Here is a 20,236-nt window from a genome sequence, read left to right as displayed (position 1 = left end):
ATAGAACATTGTCAAGTACAAAAGGTCAATTTGCGTGTTGACATTTCATTGCTTGATATACTTCAGCTCAGAACTGGAGCTGAGGGAGTTGTCTATTTTTCCAGTTCATTCTCTGTTTGGGGTAATAGATATATGCACACTCTCACTAATTACCTTTTACAATGTATATGCTGTTTTCTAACCACTTACTAAATGCCAGGAAATGCTATAGGCGTTTGTTGAAACTAAACTACCGTTTGGGACCCCTAGGAGATCTTGGCATAAGTAGGCGCAACTTTTTTTTGCAGACTATGGCAGATACTCCCCAAAATGACGACATTTGCACTCTCCCTCATTACGGCAATCTTCATTCCAGGTCTAGAGTCTTCTTTATTGACTGGTCACGCATGATGTAACTTCCTCGCATGTGCACAGGAATTACTTAATTGTACTCAGCTCTCAGTGTACAATTAGGAACACAGTTCTAGCAGTCAGAGAAGGAGCTTTCATTACAGAAAAGTTTCTTCTACAAAACCCAACCTGCTAACAATTTATAAAAATGGCATTGAACTTCTGCTTTAAGAAGTTCAGAACTGGGGTGATCCATAAGTTATCAACTACATGTGAAAGTCTTTATTGGGTGATTACAGACACATGCTACAACTGCTCATTTTGGCTTGGACATCTAGGCATCAATGACCCCCCCTGGTCATGAAAGGGTTAACCAAAAAAGAACCAGCAACTTGTTTTAGCAAAAAAAAAAAATACATTCTATTATAAGACTTTTATTAATGGGCAGTGTTACACACCATAACATGTGGCATTAGCATCTTATGATGATAGGAATACAAAAGTAAGTGGGGCATCGCTGGTCCTCATGAATATTGAAGTTAAAAAAAAAATAATTTAGTTCAAATTCATTGAGTGTCTCAGTTCCTCCTTCCACCCCCTCGTCTGTTTCTGCCTCCGTCTCTATTTCCACCTCTCTGGTTGTTGCGTCTTCTGTCAAATGATCTCCCACCTCTGCCGCCTCCTCCTCCTCTACCGCCCCTACCACGTGGGCCATCGTCTCTTCTGGATTCGTGAATTGCTGGAAGCTCAGTTGCCACAGACAGCTGCCAACGCCTTGAATCTTTCCAGGAATCCTATTATGCAGAAATCAAGGTTCATTTTCATAACAATTCAATGTATCTGCTTTAAAAAGCTGAAGGCTAAAAAGGTTAAAACCAGTGTGACCAAATGAGTTCTAGTTTTAAACATTCTGTGTGGACAAGCTGTACTGCAAATGTCAGGTTTATGCAGCAAGATGGTGCAAAGAGCAACAATGAGATTTGAGATAATCGCCTCACATTTTGGTGAGATCAGATGATCATCACCAGGGCTTGAAAGATCCGCTCGTCCTCTCATCTGTGGCGAGAGGACGCCGGAGGCAGACGAGTTACATTCAAGCGATCGGGCTTCACTAGAGACACCCGATCACGTGTATTTGCTGCCGCTGTCACTGCCGTTGCCGGTCCCGGGATCTGCTGTGCCTGGTGGGGCCGGCTGCTCTGTGACCGGAGATCAAATGGAGAGGACCTGTCATGTAAATTGGCTATCACATAGGGAGCTTCTTAGCCCCCTAAGTGATAGCAATAAAGTGTAAAAAAAGAATAAGAAAATTAACCACTTGCTGACCCCCTTCCTGGCCAGGCCATTTTTCAGTATTCAGCGCTGCAGTACATTTATTCCGTCATGCAACGCTGTACTGAAATTAATTTCATACCATTTTTTGGGGACAGATAGAGCTTTCTTTTGGTGGTATTTAATCACCACTACAGGTTTTTTTTTTTTTTTTTACTATATAATGAAAAAGTACTGAATGCCCACCCGCATTCAAGAAGCCACTGTCCGGCCGTTTAATTACAACGGCCAGACAGCAGGCAGTTAAAGCATAAAAAACATTTCGTGTTTTTTATTTTTTTAAGTCCCCCGCCCCCCACACGCACGCAAACATGCGTCAGGTGCAAAAACGATTGCGCCTGTTGTGCCGCACATGTTACATATCACCGCGAACGCCGCAGCGTGAGCAATAATTTTAGGGCCATTAATCTCTGCTAACACTAAACTGATAAGCAGTAAAAGTGTCGCATATGGCCAATTTCGATGGGATAGTTTTTTTGTGACTTTGCGGATGCGTGCAATTTTAAGGCTTGACATGTCTGGTGTCTATTTACCTGACATGACCCCGTGTTACATTTTACCAAAAAGCTGGGACGGGGCTGGCTGTAAACCTAATTGCTATAGTGTACTGTAAGTGTGTACTGTATATGTAGTACATATATACAGCACACACGTCCACTACACTACAACAATAGAGTTACAATTCTCCCCTGCTAACATGAATAGGTTAAATCATGCTCCATAGTACATAATATGTAGTTGTACTATTGATCATTTAAAGTCACCTGTCCCTTTAAGGAAAAGAATCGGTAATTGGTATCGGCAAGTACATGGTGTTGAAAAAGTGGTATCGGGACATCCCTAATATTTGCCATAACACAGTTTGAGAATGACTTACTTGAAAATTCTTCAGAGTTACTTCTTCAACATCAAAACAAACACCCTGTTAGAAAGATAAAATTATTAGTTGTGTTGCAGAAAAATCTTGAAACTAAACAATGGTTTTGATTAAGTTTTATCATCTCACCATGGAATCCTTTAGAAGACACATTCGGTAAATTTGGGAATCGATGTCTTCTCCCATTTGTTCTTTAATTGCACGCCAAACATAGCTTAAAGTATGGATGGGAACAGAAGTCTTCAAAACAACTGTAATATAGCCCTGCAATGTACAATATACAAAACAGATGTCACACTTATGCCAATTCATTTAGCATCAATACATGTTTATTGACGTCTCTGTTACCTACTAAAAGTGGGATGGTCAAAATCCATCCATCCTACACTTTTACCTCATTAACATTTTGTGTTAGGTACCTGAATGCATTTTTAAGATTCAACAAAAATTTAACTTATTTGTACATCACTCGGCTGTAGGTCCTCTAATCATCTCTGAATTGGTGCCGACACTGTCCTTCCGTGATGGACTACAATCTTAATACAAATTAGTAAACTAACCGTGAGATTATAATCAATCACAGGAGTGAACTTTACAACACACACAGGCACCATGGGGAACAGAAGTAGCCACCCTCCAGAAGGAAGGACAGTCTCAGCACCAATTCAGAGATGATTTGAGAATCTACACCCGAGTGATACACAAATAAGATACATTTTTGTTAATAGTTAAAAAGGTACTTGGATGCATTTTTAAGGTTTAATTCCTGAGTTTAGTGTCTCTTTAATTATCAAGCTTACTTACAAATATGTGCTGACCAATAAACTTGTAAGTGTATTTCTAACTATAAAGTGCTCACTTGCTTTTTAGTTCTTTTATTAGTTAAAACTTACATGTACTACTTATACAAACAGGAAATCACAGTCAATGGCCAAGTATGCCAACTTTAAATCACTCCAGCACCTGAGGCTGCTCCCAGCGATTACATTGGGTAGAATTGGTGCAGCGGAAGAGGAAGCCCTAGTACTAAAATGTATGCCCAAGGTACTTCAATGAGGTTTTTACAATGTGCCTTGTACCCCCAAGGTTTTCAAGTGGTTAAAGAAGATTTGGTTGCCAGACGGGAAAATTTAACAAAATGTCTGCTCTTAAAGTGAACCTATAGTCAACTGTTGTGGGGATGCATATATCAAGAATTAAAAAAAAAAGTTCTGAAATCGTTCTTTAGAAGAACTTTCTCCAGTATAGTCTCCATCCTGTGCTGGCCATACAACATAAACCAGTACATTTAGTGACATCTCTGATGAAGGGGTGGATCAGTCTGTACTGTGGTCCTTGTTTTTTCAGTTTTTTACACTTAAAGTATGTTTGCTTCCTATGCTGACAAGTATATATCCCACAAGCTACTGTCCAGGCCCTTTGGCATATTACCCTTATGAAAGGGACAGGTTGTGGAAGACCCCTAGTGCTATTATGACGTGTCAAAGCTCCTTGTTTTCTATTCACCTAATATTAGTGCATGGCCCTGTCTCTAATGCCTCCCTGATGCAGTTTGCAATTTAAACAGTTATTTTTAAACAAATGCTTTAATCACGTGTATACCCAATCACATACTAATACTACAGAACCCCTGACCTTTCTGAAACGCAAAGTTCAAAATGACAAATTCTGCCAACCTTGAAGGGTTAGTTTACCTTTTTCTATAACATTTAGAGTGCAGTCAAGAGGTCTCATTGGTTTACAAATCATAGCACCCATTAGAGAAATTGAGCTTTGTTTAAATTACATACCTGTAAGGCTAGCGATGCTTCCACAAAAAAGCTACTATTATACATGCCCAGGATGATCATTTTTGCCCTGTCCTGCATACAAGCTAGGACCGATGGTGCACCTCGATCACAGGAATAAATGTACTACATTGTCTATAAAACACATGGGCAGTGTGCTCCCCCAGCAGAACTAAGCTGCTCAACAGACCATCCATCCTAGCTTATATAGGCAGGATGGAACAGATTGCTCGGAATGCTCGTTTTTTGGGTTAAGCTTTACTGAAGCCGCACTTGGCCTACAGTTACGGAATTTAAATGACGTTTAAAGTAAACTTCTTTAAAAAGCACTATTTGTAAACTAATGGGGCTCCTTGACCGTACCGTACCGTAAATTTTATTATACAAGGTGAACTAACTCTCTAAAGCTGAAGTCCAGGCTGGAGAAAAGGTTAGACTTGCAATGGGGTTCCCCTCCCCGCTACAAGGGTTAACCGCTAGCTTTGTTTCAGGGGATTAGAACAAGGGTAATATACTTACCACTTTCCTCACTCCCTTCCTTGACGCTTTATGATCAGTCCCCTAGAGCTGCTTCTCTTCACCGCCTGACCAGTTGCAGCTCTCAACATCAAATATAATTCTGACCTGTATGCGAGGACTAGGGCTGCAGCTAACGATTATTTTCATAATTGATTAGTTAGCAATAGTAATTATACTATAATGTTCGGGTCGGGGCACTCACTGTCTGAACATTCCCTCCATGTCTTCTGCTGAAAGGTTTAGCCTGGATGCCGGCTCGTCCCCAGCCATAGTCTCCGTCCCCCGGCTGACACCCATCATGTGATCGGCCCGGCGTGCGCGTTCGGTGGGGGGGCGTGCGCTGCTTGAGTGTGGAGCCGCGTACAGGCAAGGTAATAGATAGCCGAATAATCGACTAAATCGAATCGTTGTTGCAGCTCTTGCGAGGACCCCCACCCATGTCTTGGGAGTGCCGGAGAGTGCAAGGGGAGAGACAAATAAGACTCAATTTATCGTGGTCATCTTCCCTTAATACTTGTAATGCAAAGGGGGGCCAACTGCAAGAGTAATTTTTTCTCTAGCCCGGAGTTCAGCTGTCATCCAGTAGTACCAAGATGACAAAACTACAGGTAAAACGTCCATTATTGACTCAGTCCTCTAAACAGTGTTTCCTGCCATTACTTCAAGTTAGTTTTCTCTACTTATTCATAGAATGTGTGTGTAGTTAGAGTGTTGTCACCGTTTCCATGTTGAGAAGTGATCGCTGTTTCAAGGATGAAGCTCCAGAAATATGAGCTAAAGCTGCTGCAAGTGCATTTAATGCTCCCTTCTTCTCAATTAGCTCTTCTGCATATACTTTAAAATGTTCAACAACATCAACAGGGATGGAATCCAGAGACCTAAAACCATTAAATTAGATTAGCACCAGAAGCAGTAAAATGATCACACAATGCATTTTTAAGATTTAACTCCTGAGTTTAGTGTCACTTTAAAATGAGTAAAACTACTAATATAACGCTATATAAAGCAGAAAGCCAGGAGTTCCTTGCATGGACCTTTAAATATATGTCAGTGTTGCCCCAGGAGAGCCTAAACTGTAAAGACATGTTCGCTCTTTACCAAAACGTTACGATCGTGACAAGTGTACTTACAGTTATGCCACATGTGTACTGGCCGTGTATTTTGCTGTTAGACAAGAATTATACTGCGGCAACCACTTGTTGCAGAATAACACATGACCCCAATAAAGTTGAGTACTTTGACAAGGAAACTGCAACCAGCTCTGTCCCATCCTCTCCAGTTCTTTTGTTGGCTCATCACTATGATACCATACTAATAATGAGTCACAGGAGAAGGAAGATCAAAGCAAGCAACCTCAGCACCTAGTTTCATTAAGTTTGATGTGGCCTCTTTCTTTTAAAAGTAATCAGATTGTAACAAGTATCTAAACTGCACATGGAAACAAAAGTGCAGAAAAAACAATTACCCCGCTGTGCTAAACCTCTACACTTTTTGTTTTGGATTTCCATTAGTTACCAACCGTAGGTCACTCCCTTATATATTTCATTCTTGGTGTTATTTCAATTGCAATAAAGACTTTAAAACATTTATAAAATAAAATTACTTGATTGCATCAGCGCTGGAGGACTGGGCAACATTTAGTATTGATGGGATACCGACTCGTCTGAATGTGATACCCTAGTGGGGAGAAAAAAAAAAAATGGAAGTTATGGACTTTTGCAAGCAGTACTACATTAAGCTTTGCGAGCATGACAAAACATTAACACTTCATTCCATGGGCCTCTAATCTAGAACACACATGAGCTCAAACATCTGTGCTGCTTGATCATACATTTACATACCGTGCTCCTCTCCACAATTGGTAGGTAATGTCTGTCTCTGGGTTCATAAAGAGAGATGCAGATTCCTGTGCGCCCAGCTCTACCTGTACGTCCTGAACGATGGACATATGCATCTGCTTCCTACAGATAGGGCAATTACAGCTCTATTAGGTACAAGTTACAAAAACTGTTCTGCAATCAGCATTTCAGATAAACCAGTTATTGAATACATCAGTGACAAGAGGTTCAGGAACAATATCGTATACAGTATTTACAAAAACAAACAAAAAAAGCTAGCCGAACAAAGATCTGGATAACTACACGAAAACATACAAAAGTCTCACCCTTGGTGCAGAAAATAACACGACTAGATCAACTTCTGGAATGTCTAGACCTCGAGCAGCCACATTGGTTGCAATAAGAACTTCGAATGACCCACTCCTAAAGCCTTTCAAGATGACTTCACGTTCCTTTTGCTGAAGGTCACCATGTAGAGCTTTGGCACTCTGCAGAAAAAGTAATGTTAAAATATGATTTCAGTATGGCGGATGTTGTATCCTGTAAAATATACCGGCTTTGTGTTAAAAAAAAAAAAATCCACAGAAAACCTTTGAAACTTTTTATGAGCTGCTTTCTACAAGCATTTTTCCATGTGCATCATATATATGATGAAATAAATATAACACACTAACTAAAAAGGTGTGTATGGGACACATCACAATACTTGTAGAAAATTTGAAAAGAACACAGACCTGTTTCAGGGAGCCACAATTGGTTGATAATTCGTGAGCTTCTAGTTTGGAGTCACAAAAGACGATGGTTTTCCCATGACTTCCACTATAAACTTGAATAATGTCACCAAGGGCAGCGGCCTTCTGGTATCGGTTACACTCAATAGCCAAATGCTGCAGAAAAAAGAAAAAGACATTTTGAATGAACAGTTTAAGTGTTGGTTCCATTTTCTCATTATTAATCTGGTTAGGTTAGTATAATCAAAAGCTCCCCCTTTACAGAGCACAAACATACAATACAAGACAACCAAGTTGATATCAACCATCTTGTAATATACAATACTCAGACTGGAAGAGAAAAGGTCAATACAGCGTGCTTGCTAGCATATTACTGATGCTTACATAAGGGTATATAATGTCAGCAGAACATCAGAATTTATTCTTTAATTTAGTTAATCAAATGAGGGAGTAATGATTTGCTGGCCAGCTTCCTGAACAATCAGGAATCAAGGCGGTGTCATTACACACCGCTTGGCCAGCTTCTTGACCAATCAAGTGACAAGGGAACATGGAGTTGGCTTTCCGAGGGAGCATGGAGCCAGCTTCCTGGCCAATCAGTAAGCGAGTCATTACCCAACCGACTTCCTGATTGGCCGGGAAGCCAGCTCCCTACATGCCGCCGACTTCCTGGCCAATCAGGAGGCCTGGAAGTCAGTCATTAGCCACCCCCTGGCTTTTTAGCTGGGAAGCCAGCTCTATGCTCCCTGGTACCTACGAGTACTTGCCCAAATACTCGGTATCAGCACTAATACTAGTATCAGTATGTATTGGTGCATCCCTACTCAGAATGATTATGAAGCTTTGGTCTACTGACCTCAACGGTGGTGGCAGCCCTCTGACTACGGTGTCCAACAAGGTCAATCTTTGCGTACTCATTTTTCATGTATTTTTTGGCAACCTTGTACATCCAGTCTGGGCATGTTGCAGAGAACAGAAGAGTCTGTGGATTCTGTGAAGGATCTTCAAAATAGAACAGAAAAATTTCACAATTAGCTGTTACATTTCCAAAACTACTGCAATGTTGTTGCTGGGATAGAAGATAAAGCTATATGACAATACTGACTTTCATAAAATTGAGCAAGCGTCATTATACCCTTCCCACCTGGTTACTGTGTAGAACAGAAAACGACCAAAGGGAGGAGGGACTCAACATGAAATTTGCATACAAATCTAAAAAAACTGATGCAACCACATCTGAAAATGAGTAAACTGCAATATATTAAATGTTTGGGTTTAGATACGTTTTATTATTATTATATAGTACTTTTCTGTTTTGTCTTTTTACCTGGTCAGGGGTACACAGTTGCACAAACAGGCAAGTAAACTTACAGCAAAAGTGTTTTTTTTATATCGATAACTTGTTTGACACTTACCAGCTTTGTAACGGACAGATAAGATTTCTTCCACCTGTTCTGCAAACCCCATCTCCAACATCATATCCACCTCGTCTAGCACCACGTGTTTCAGTACAGTGAGGTTCAATTTATAATTCTGGATAAGGTCCCGTATACGACCAGGTGTTCCAACAAGCAAGTCAATTCCAGTTTTCAAAGCAAATACTGAAGACAGGGAAGAGAGGCATATAAAAATGTTAGCTGTAAAATGTTATTTCTTATTATACTAAATTGTATTAATCATGCAGCCAGCAGAAACTTCATGGCTGGAAGACTTAAAGTGGACCTCTACTGAAGAGTTAACAAAGATGTATTAACTTCCAGTGGACCTTTTACAGCAGGGGTGCCCATGAGGTCAATCGCAAAGCGAACAATGGAACCTGTCCTCCCGCCTTAAATGGCAAGGCCCAGCAGTAGTCTCAGGGCTTTTGGTTGTCTACACAAGGGAGGTTTTTACAGGTAAATAACATGCATAAAATCATATGGGGAGATGGTTTATGAAATGACTCCACAATGTTTTTAATTTCTATATCTACAATTCGTAGGCTCTCAGGGTTTTTCAATGCAGGTTAATCACCTTGGACTAAAGGGTAGCACAACACCATCCCAGTATATGAAGTTCATTTCAATATGAGAAAAGTGCAAAAAAATGGCAAGATTATATAAACTGACATTTTCTGTAACATGTGTAATTTTATGCCCCATGTAATCCCTAGAAACCATCTGTGATGAGAATGGAGGGATATGACAGTACAGCAACAGTCACTACAGGTTCTAAGACACTTTGTGATTTGAAATGATGAATAGGAGAAAACTCACCTTGCGGCTGATAAGGACTTCCTCCATAGAAGCAACATGTCTTCAGCTTTTTAGATATGCTCCGAATTTCATTCATAATCTGAATTGCCAGCTCTCTAGTAGGAGTAAGGATCAGCACCTATGAAGAGTGAAAAAACCACTTCAGTGTACACACCAACACAAAAATAATGACGACCCTTTCACTACTGCCAGTAGGTACTATGTCACGGCAGTAACTGGATGTAAACAATGGCCACAAAAGAAGCGATGAGCTTGCGCAGCAGCGAATTGTTTAAAGATACCCATATAGTTTGCATGTTCCCCCTGTGCTTGCGTGGGTTTCCTCCGGTACTCCAGTTTCCTACCACACTTCAAAAGACATGCTGGTAGGTTAATTGGCTCCTGCCTAAATTGGCCCTTGTATGCAAGTGAGCTAGGGACCTTAGATTGTAAGCTCCTTGAGGGTAGGGACCGATGTGAATGTACAACTATGTAAACAGTTGTGTAAAATTGTCAGCGCTATATAAATACTTGTAATAAATATACAGACACCCACCCATTATTTACTACTTAATGTTTAAACTGTTTGGATGACAATAGAGAACACTGGAAGAGACTAGTCAAGGATTGTCACAAAAAGGTTTGGGAGGCAAGACTAGATTTTGCTACATTATGCTAAACCCAACACTAAGGCTTCATTCACATGAGACTACCGGCTGTGAATTTGCTCCAAGAATCTGTGGTGGTTTCCGGATAGATGAAGTAGCTCAGCCTGTACAAAGCAAAGACAAGCAGGCAGTGGCCGCAGCTCTCCGCCTGTGTTTGGAAGTAATCTCGCATGGAGCGATTGCCTCCAGTTAGACAGAAGGGGCAATCCCCAGTCTCTAAATGCAGGTAATCGCTCCATAGGCAATTACATCCGAACACAGGCGGACAGCTGCGGCCTGTCAGTAAGTCTAATGTCAGCCTGCCATTACATGGTCGGCTGCTGCAACCACAGTCAGCCTATTATTGCTTTATGCAGGCTGAGTGGCCGCAGCTATATGGAACCACTAGCAATGTCTGCTGCAAGGAACTGCAGATTCTTGCCACATGAATTCGCAATCAGACCTTAAAGTGTCCTGTGAATGAGATCCAAGTCATAGATATTTGATGGGAGTCTTCTACATACATTTTTGATTAATGAACTGAATATATTTAAAATACTGCCAAAAAAAAGAGAAAAAGGCAAATTTCGTACCCTTGGTGGGCGTCCCTGCGCAAGAGGCTGTTTATCTTCAAGTAGCTTCTCAATCAAAGGAATGGCAAATGAGAAGGTCTTCCCTGTGCCAGTACGGGCCTGGACAACAACATCTTTCCCACTGAAGGCAGTGTGGAAGGTTTTGGATTGTATGGGGAACAGGTAATTGACTCCTTTGGCTAGAATACAGAGAAGTAAAGAACACAAATCCAACCATTAAAGTCAAGGTACTTATGACTCCACTCCAAATCCCATCCATTTGGATTTTACTATGAACATTGCAGAGGGTCAACATTCCTCACTCAGTAACCAGGTTCATAGATATCAGGAAGAGAAACATTAGCTTTTTCAGAAGGAATGATCAGCAAGTATTCTCGAATTTTAAACTTCAATATTTTGAATACCAGGCCCTGAAATTAGGAGATCTGAGCACTTCTACTTTCTGGTTTGGAACACATGTCCTGTCCGGAAAGAGGCTGACTTACTAAAGGAGTTGATCATCTCCAAACAACTGGTGTTAATATTCACTTCAATTATCTAATCATGTGAACAACAAAATTCATGTTTACTTATTTCACCTGCAGCTGATCGAAGAATTGAATTAAATATTCACACAATTAACTGTATGAAGATACTCATCTTTATTAAATTAGCCCAAACGTATTGGACTGAGGATCTGGATAAAATTCAGGCAAATGTTTTCCAGAAGCAGGTGGACAATGGTAGCCTCAATATTCCTCTCATTACAAGTTTACTTTAAGGCTAGATTCACACCTATGCATTTTTCCCCCAAATACATTTCCCATTGAAATCAGGGGAAACGCAGGGTAAGAGATGTGTATTGATGCATTTCCATTGATTTGGATGGAAAACTCATTCAATAAAAATACAAAAGGTGGGAACCAAACCTAAGACTTAAACCCGAGTAGTTTTATTAAACATATATTATGCTGGCCAAGGAACTTCGATGGTGGCTGAACATTAGGCTACAATATCACAAATACAGGTTTACTTCTGGCACCAACAGATATGTGAGAATGGATGGATCAAGCGACTATCAGAAGAGAGAATATTTAGAAATTAAATTTACCTTTTAGATTAGTAATCGTTTCCTCTGAAATTGGAAATTTTGAAAAATCTCCCGCAATTTTTTCCAAATTAATTTCCTGCGAAGAAAAAAAAAAAAAACCACCACAAGCTTGCGTTAATCTTTACTTCTGCAAAGCAGTATATGTTGTTACATGTGTCTGCTGTGCTCTGGGATGTTTTGGGAAATATATTGGACATACTTCATCCTCCTCTTTGGACTCCTCATTCAGCCCATTTACTTCAGGCTCCGTTTTTCTTTTCTTTGCTGCAGGAGCATCGCTGTCGTCACTGTTAACATTTTCTTTTGCTTTCTTGGAATTTTTCTTTGTTTTATTTTTTTTGCCACTCTAGAACGGATCAAAAAGAGAGATTAAATGAAACATTAAAAATAAAAAAAAACAAAGTAAATCGTTGTTACAGCATACACAAAATTAAAATGCAGGCCACACAACATGACAGTAAGAAATAACTTACCGATTCACTACACATTAGAAAATAAAAACATTTTACTCTTTAAATAGATTTCAATGTTATGCACATAAAAGAATGTCCATATAACGCCTAAGAGCCCCCGCAGGTGTAGGGCTTAGTCACACGGTTATCTGCAGTAGGAGAGCAGGACATCATAGAGGACTAGAATCTAACCCCCACTAGTCAACGGAAAGACTCCAATACAAGAAGTGGCGCGTTGAAACTTAGTAACAGTTTCAACATGTTTGGTGGGTGCAGTCAGTCTGTTGTGGGCTACGGTTGACAGAAGGCGTGTTCTAAAATGCGTCACGCATTGCTTCTGGTACGGCAATTTCTGTCAAATAAAAAACATTAAAATGTGTTCTCATCCACCTTATTCACCGGATCTGGCACTGTGCGACTTCTGGTTCTTCCCCAGTCAAAATGACCATTAAAGGTGAACGCTCTGTATCGATCCAGGACATTGAGGCAGCCATGACAGTGCAACTAAAGATACTTATGAAAGAGGACTTCCAGAACTGCTTCTCAAAGTGGCAAGAACGATGGGATGTCCCGCCTCCTCGCCCTCCACCACGAGGCAAGCTCCACAGAGCACCAGACAGGGCAAATAGCCTGAGGGAAAGATGGGCTGAGTACCTACACTTAGGTTTGGGAGAGACCAGCTACCTCTTCTATGGAACAACCTCTGTACCACAAGAAGGCAAGGCTCAGGAATCCAGTACCCAAGCAGAGCCCCACAGAGGGTGACTGCTGACCTCAAGGCCATCCAGTCGGGACAAAGAAACAAACATTGCGCTGACCGATACGGTAACAAACACAATCAAAAACTGAGGGACGAGGGGGGTGGGAGGGCTTTTTAACCTTGTCTGATTGTGTTTCCTGTAGACTGAAGATCCAATCATCTCTCAGGTTGCTGTCCTGGAAGATGATTGGAGAAAGTGTGTTTGAAGCGAGGGGGATTAATGGCAATGTGTCTTTTACTGGAATTGAATTGCTTTTAATTAAAATGTGCACTATTTTTTTTAATCACACCTCGTACATCAGAGAAAAGGGCAATATGTTTTCCTGTTTCAGTGCAGTCTCAGTGGGGACAGGCCATGATCCTGCATAAAGAACAATTCTTGAGGTCTTACTCTTCTATGTAAAAAGTAAACAATCTCTACCTGAGAAAATGGAGGTTGCATGTTGTTTTCTCCATGTCAATATGTTCAATAGTAATGTTAGGAAAACAGTCAACAAAATGAACACCTACTAATGTTAATCCCTTATGACCATTGTGTATACGGCATTTGTATCCTCAGGAAATCTTTTTTTTTTTTTAATAATTTGACAGTCTGCTTGTGCTTCATCATAAGGGAAAAAAGCAGCATTTTCATCTAAAACAATGTAGTTAAGGTGTTATGCTCTTCACAGATATCTGTCAACATTTAAGAATCAGAGTATCTGGCTGACAGCCTCTCAATCTACAGTAGGTGCAGTCACCATCATAAATAAGTATACACAAAACCCACTTAAAACAATACACTGACTGTTTTGCCCAATCAGATGTATTATACTTCCCCCTTCCTCCCTATGTGGAACAGTGATGGGCATGTTTTTAGAAAGGAGAATTTTTTTTTTTGCAGTAGAAGTATTCGCCTCCATCCATGCCATCCCCGTAAAATCCTCTAGTTGCCCAAGTGTTCCAGAAACGCTTAATCCCAAAATCAGCAAGTATGCAGGCAGAGAATTGCCAAATACACCCAATAAGTTGTCTCTGTAGTCTAAATATGCCTAATCAATTACTGTTCAGATAACGAATCTTGTAACACTCCCCATTACCTGCAACACACGACATTAAAGCTGAGCTTGAGCACAAACGGCTCCATGCATGATAGAAATACATATCTGGGAGTAGTTTTACCTGCCCAAGGATTTGTATTTCTGTAAATGCGGTGCTGGTATATGCAGATACAAGCAGCACAGCCAGGCCGAGGGGGAGGGTCAGACTCTGCTATATTTAAAAGATAAGTGCACTTTAGACCAATGTACTTATCCATTAATCAACACAGGCCACCTCCCTGACTCCACCTGTTATTGGAGAGTGAAGGAGAAGCAGCAGACTGATAAGCTCATCATTCTGCTCTCTCCACCAGTCAACATGTTCTTGGTCAGAACAAAAACACTGCAGCATGCCCAATTAGCTCCCTTTGATCTTCCAGTCAGAGTTCTGCTCTACAGAGGGTTATAACAATATGAACCCCATAAAATGTAGCTCCATACAATGCTTGCATTCAAAGAATTGAATTGTTTCATAAATGTATTTGGTGTTTCCCTTTCCCCTATATATGGCTGGAGCTCGGTATTAAATTAGGACAATGTCACTCTCAGAGAAGAAGGTACACTGCACATTACAGCTGTTATGAGGCTGTAGATCTGGCCAGAGAAGAGAACACACAGGACATAGCATTACCATCATAAACCTGGTGGCTGACAGATGTCTACAATGTAGCACTTCTTACTTTTTCTTCATCGATCTCAGGCTCAGGTTCGGCTGCCTCTTGCTGTGCTTCCGGTTCTTCTTCCTGATCCTTTTTTTGCTTTTTCTTTTTTACTTTCTTCAGTGTTGGAGCATCTGAGATGTCTTGCTCCTCACTCAACTGCTCAGCTGCTTCAGGAGAACTCTCTTTTTCAGCAAGCTTCTTTTTCTTCTTCTTCAGTTTCGGTGTCTTCTGTCATGAGGAAATGGAAACTTAGCCGAAGGCCACAATATGTACAATACATGAGGAAAAAAGATTAAACAAGTACCTGATCGTTATTATTTGAATCTTCGGTCACCAGGCCGTTGAGTTCAGTTGCTTGCTCAAAATCAAGTTCTTCCGTGTCCCCATTTTGGATTTTCCTCTTGATCTTCTTGGGTGTGGGAGTTTTAGACACTTTCTGGAAAAGAACATAAGACGTGGTCAGGGAAACAAGGAGTGTATCTGAAATGGCTTATGATGGAAACACTTTACAAAACGTGATGTGGTGTGCTGAAAGGAATAGAACAAACCAGGAGTGTCATTTAGGAAATTAAAGCCCAACTCCAGCTTAATATGTTTTCCCCAATACTTAACATAAATTGCAGCTTTTGCTGCAATAATCACCATCTACCTATGGTTGTCCCTCACAGAAAGTCAGCCGAGTCCAACAGCTGCGCTCCTAGGTAGAACCTGAGGAGCCAGTATACAGGCAGTCATGGCCCCCAGCCCGTGTAATCCTCTGACCTACAGAACGTGTGGCCATCAGCCAGTATGCCAGCACTGAAGGCACGTATACATTACTGCTGTGTGACATGCATGCACTTGTTCTACTCCACCTACAGAATGCTGCTGGATGGAGAATCGGGAGGTCAAAGTGCCCTCTGAAATAAAATTTTCAGGTAAATAGGGGCATCATTAAAAATAAGTAAAAAAATAAACCACCACCATCAGAAAGGGATTTGTCAGTTTTATTTGTACTTGGAATTAGTATTTAAAGGAGAACTATGGGGTCAGTGTTTTTCCCCATAGTTCTCCTTAGGGTAACGGGAGGACACAAACTAGGGTCCTCCCGTTACCCTAAGCTCAGTATACCGCGAGCTACCGCTCGCGGTATACTGAGACGGCGCACCTGGAGCGGAACCCGTTGTAGATGAAGGGATCCGCCCAGCTGCGTGAGTGACAGCTGGCTCTGCCTATCTAGAGGCAGAGCCAGCTGTACCCGCCCCCTCCCCCGTCCGTTCCGCCAGTCAGCGCTGGCAGATCGGAGAGGGGAATCCAGCCCCTCCCCCTGTCACGGCAGAGAGCCGTGACAGGATCGAGAGGTGAGCGAACCCGGTATGTGTTCGCTCACCTCCCGATCTACTGAGCCGACCTGTGACAGTCTCATTGTTACAGGTCGGCTTAGAACTATGAGGTGAGTGGAAATCACTCATCTCATAGTTCTCCTTTAAATTCCCATTAAAAGTAACTTACCAATGTATCTTATACAGCGCTACAATTCCACTAATTACCTCTATACATCTGAATAAGCCAGGCCATTGTTTCCACAGGCACAACACAATAATCATATAAAAAGAAGAAGGACGCCGGGAATTTAAAGAGCTCACCCTTGCAGTGGTGCTACCTCAAAACTGCAAGGGTTAAGTGCTCTTTTTTGGTGTTTACAGTGGACCGGAACGCAGGCAATGTTTTCCAATGCGTCCGATTGCACTGCGGGCAGGGCTGCAGTGCCATTGACTTCAATGCACTACCATGCCACCTCCCGCCCCAGAACGAAGTGGGACGTTTGGTGAGTGATTGCTGTGCATTCCAGCAGGGAATGGCCCTTACAGCCCAGAGGGACTGAGGATCCAGTGAGTAATAAGAGTTTTATTTGAGCCCCCTAGACATAAGAATTTAACCCTTTACAGTGTGGAGGTAGCCCCACTGAAAGGGGTTTTTTAAGTTCTCAGAGTTCTATCTCAGCCAACTGCTGTTATTAGTTCTAATTATTAAATAATATTATACTATGTTATATATAAATATTATATATTATGATAGAATATGATATAACATACAGCAGATGCACAGTTTATTAATAGGAGATCGCAACGTTGACTTGAAAATTGAAATCAGAACAGCAGCAGGCTTTGAGAGCCATTTAAATGCTTTTCGTGCTCTGTATGTTATTTGCAAAATGCTAGCTGTCTGGCTTCAAAGCCAGAAACAGACTGTAAATGAGTGTCGGAATTCCCTAACTCTATACTGCTTCCAGGTAAGCAACACAGAAAGAGGTGAAGCCAAAGGATCAGCATGACAGCCAGGGAAGCAACGGCAGCCTACATAAGCCTCTCATGACAGGTGTGCATTAAAGAGACCCCGTGATCAATAAGAATTGCAAGTAAAAAAAAAAAAAACAGAAAATGTAAGTATTTAAATTCTGTGTTTTTCCTCATCATACATTTTTTAAAAAAATTCTCTTGCAATGTGCCTTAGAGCTTACTACAAAATTTTACTACTCCAGGAGGAGTCAAGTCCCTAGCACAGGCCCCTCCATCATTACATGTCATAGCCATCTTCGCTTCTGTCTTTGCTGGCCTAGCTTCTCCTTTCTTACTTCATCCCCCTACATAAAATGATATATAGCTGTTGGGGTGGGAAGAGTGAGTGAGATTATTATAAGGTGTCACTTGACTGACAACTCTGAGTGCTGGAGCTGCTGACATCACATACAAGATGGTGATTCAGGGCTATTGGATATCACCACAATGGAGGCTTTTACAGGTAAATAATATGCACACAATTCATTAAAAGCAGATATAGCCTCATGGGAACATTGTTGTTGAAATGGTCTGGAAACAGCTTGTCTGCCATGAGGAAGTATGGATGCTGCCATAGCTGAACTATACTTTACAGAATGCTAGTTCCTTAGCTGTTGTGCTGAATCTTGGGCTTCGATGCTGTCTGAGCCACTGACCCAGTACAGGAAAATATCAAAGGATTTCTGACATGATTTTCCAAGTCTGTGGCTCAAAAGTACTAGCCAGACAGAGCCAGGAATATAGCATTCTTAAAAGGAGGCAAACAATGGCAGCCCCTGTCATGGCATTGTCACTTTAGATGTTCAAAACATTCTCTGCAGGCAGTGGTCACGTGATCTCCTGCAATCACATGACCACTCCTGACCACCAAGACCTTTACAAGTACTCTGACTGTAAACACCGGGACTGGCTGCTAAATCTGCAAAGACATAAGAGACAACCTGAGCACTGCCATGGTGGAGAGAAAACCTGAGCACTGCCATGCCCGGAGCACTGCCATGCCCGGAGCACTGCCATGGTGGTGGACCGCCGCATTATCCTGGGTGGGGGTGTCTACTGGTAACAACGCTATCTACATATTCAACCTGGCAACGATTTCTAAGAAGTGATACAACGCCATGATGCATTGATTTGTCAGGATTACCTTCCCATGTCACATAAAATGAGGCAGCATGGCCTCCTCAAATTGTGATCACCCCTAATACGACAACTATCCACAGTAGGCCCAGTTCCTATAAAAAGTACCCACGTGTCTCTGTAGAACTACAAGTCCCAGTGTGTCCTTCCATCCGTGGTTGCTAGGTCTGGGATTCCTATACGCAGCCTATGAGTTCCATGCAGTGAGCGCACGGCGCTGTTTACATGCTGCTCCGCCTCCCCCACTCTAGGCCGTGCTATGATATAAGTCACACGCAGAGCCCAGAAACCGCCCGCACTCCCTCTCACCTTATTCTTGCCGACTCCGCTCTCCATCTCCTCGCTTAGAAGTATTCCGGGCATCGATGGATCGATCTAAAAGTTCCGCACCCGACAGAGGGGGGATCAACAGCTGGCCACGCTACGAAAGGCAGCGTGAAAAGGGAAGAGGAAGTTGACGTCATTCCGCTTAGCTCCAGCTCGGAGTGACGTACAATGGCTGCGACACGCCACGCTGAGAGGCCCGGACCTGGCGGTGTTATTCCAAGTGTGGCCTGTAGCTGCCGCTGGTGTTGCTGAAACTTTGTATTGCTGATGTGTTGTGATACTTTGTATTCATGTGCAAGATCCAAAATACATTATTACAGGGCTCAAAATTTCAAGTACTGAGCTACTAGCCAGGCCTAAAAGTTACTCGCCACCAGTTGCCCCACCTAACCCCTACCCTGCCCCGGACTTAACTCCGCCAGGTCAGTAATGTAACGCACAGCGCAGAGGTCAGCGTGACACACAGCACAGAGGTCAGCGTGACGCACAGCTCAGAGGTCAGCATGACGCACAGCGCAGAGGTCAGCATGACGCACAGCGCAGAGGTCAGAGTGACGCACAGCGCAGGGTCAGTGTGACGCACTGTGCAGGGTCAGTGTGACGCACAGTGCAGAGGTCAGAGTGACGCACACCGCGCAGAGGTCAGAGTGACGCACACTGCGCAGAGATCAGATGACGCACGCCATGCAGAGGTCAATGACGCACAGCATGGAGGTCAGTGTGACGCACAGTGCAGGGTCAGTGTGACGCACAGTGTAAGGAAGAAAGAAAAGGGACTTACAGTGCACTTAGCTGGTATTCAGGTGCCTCTTCTCTCTCCTGGTGGTGGTGGTGGTGGTGGTGGTGGTGAGAGGCATACGTCTGGCGTTCCCTTCGGGTTGTTGGAACGCCAGACTATCGTCAGGTCGCGGTTTATGATGCGGCGGGGGGAGTATACTTCTGCCCTCTCTTCTCCTTGTCGGCCGCTCTGTAGCGGCAGCGGCAGATGAGAAGAGAGAACAGAAGTAAGCAATCGCCGCGGCGGTAGTGTCCCATCTCTGGTCCCGCCGGCGGCGCTCCTCGATGAGTTTCCACTCGCCCCCACGCAATTTTCACTCGCCAAATGCGAGGGGGCGAGTGGAAAATTTGAGGCCTGCATTATTATATACACAGATTACAACTACAATCTACAGTCACTGCTAGTGCACATATAAACATTTTTGCTATTTGCCCTGTTCACATCAAAACACAGGTATGATATGCGTAGGGTTATTATTATTATACAGGATTATACAGGTTTTATATAGCGCCAACAGTTTGCGCAGCGCTTAACAATATAAGGAAGATATTACAATCACAATACAATTCAAGACAAGATGGTAAGGAGGGTTGCCACCTGTCCAGGATTGACCTGGACAGTCCGGGTTTTGAAGGCTTTGTCCGAGTTTCATGGCAGCAGAAACCTGGACACAAGATGTCAGGCAGACAGGGGCAACCAAAATTAAGATAGGGGCTACTGGCCCCCCACTGAAAATAGTCTCAAC

At 42.4% G+C, this 20,236-nt stretch overlaps 1 protein-coding gene across 1 annotated transcript; it reads right to left on the bottom strand.

Annotated features, from left to right (window-relative positions):
• Window positions 1-851: 851 nt before the first annotated feature.
• On the bottom strand, window positions 852-18,848 carry LOC108795791 (nucleolar RNA helicase 2-A-like). The gene is made up of 17 exons (XM_018567095.1): window positions 18,696-18,848; window positions 15,236-15,367; window positions 14,950-15,156; window positions 12,178-12,300; window positions 11,979-12,054; window positions 10,889-11,067; window positions 9,670-9,787; window positions 8,830-9,015; window positions 8,271-8,416; window positions 7,418-7,570; window positions 7,010-7,171; window positions 6,687-6,806; window positions 6,449-6,522; window positions 5,564-5,723; window positions 2,669-2,803; window positions 2,540-2,584; window positions 852-1,124 (listed from the first exon to the last, which is right to left on the bottom strand). The coding sequence occupies exons 1-17, from the start codon at window positions 18,747-18,749 to the stop codon at window positions 909-911; spliced, it is 2,286 nt and encodes a 761-aa protein (XP_018422597.1). The 5' UTR covers window positions 18,750-18,848; the 3' UTR covers window positions 852-908.
• Between the last annotated feature and the right edge of the window lie 1,388 nt (window positions 18,849-20,236).

Source organism: Nanorana parkeri, unplaced genomic scaffold (genome assembly GCF_000935625.1).
Source record: "Nanorana parkeri isolate BGI_ZX_2015 unplaced genomic scaffold, ASM93562v1 scaffold1005, whole genome shotgun sequence".
Lineage (NCBI taxonomy): Eukaryota > Metazoa > Chordata > Amphibia > Anura > Dicroglossidae > Nanorana > Nanorana parkeri.
The sequence above is the reverse complement of the archived record's forward strand: the minus strand, read 5'-3'. Positions and strand labels throughout refer to the sequence as shown.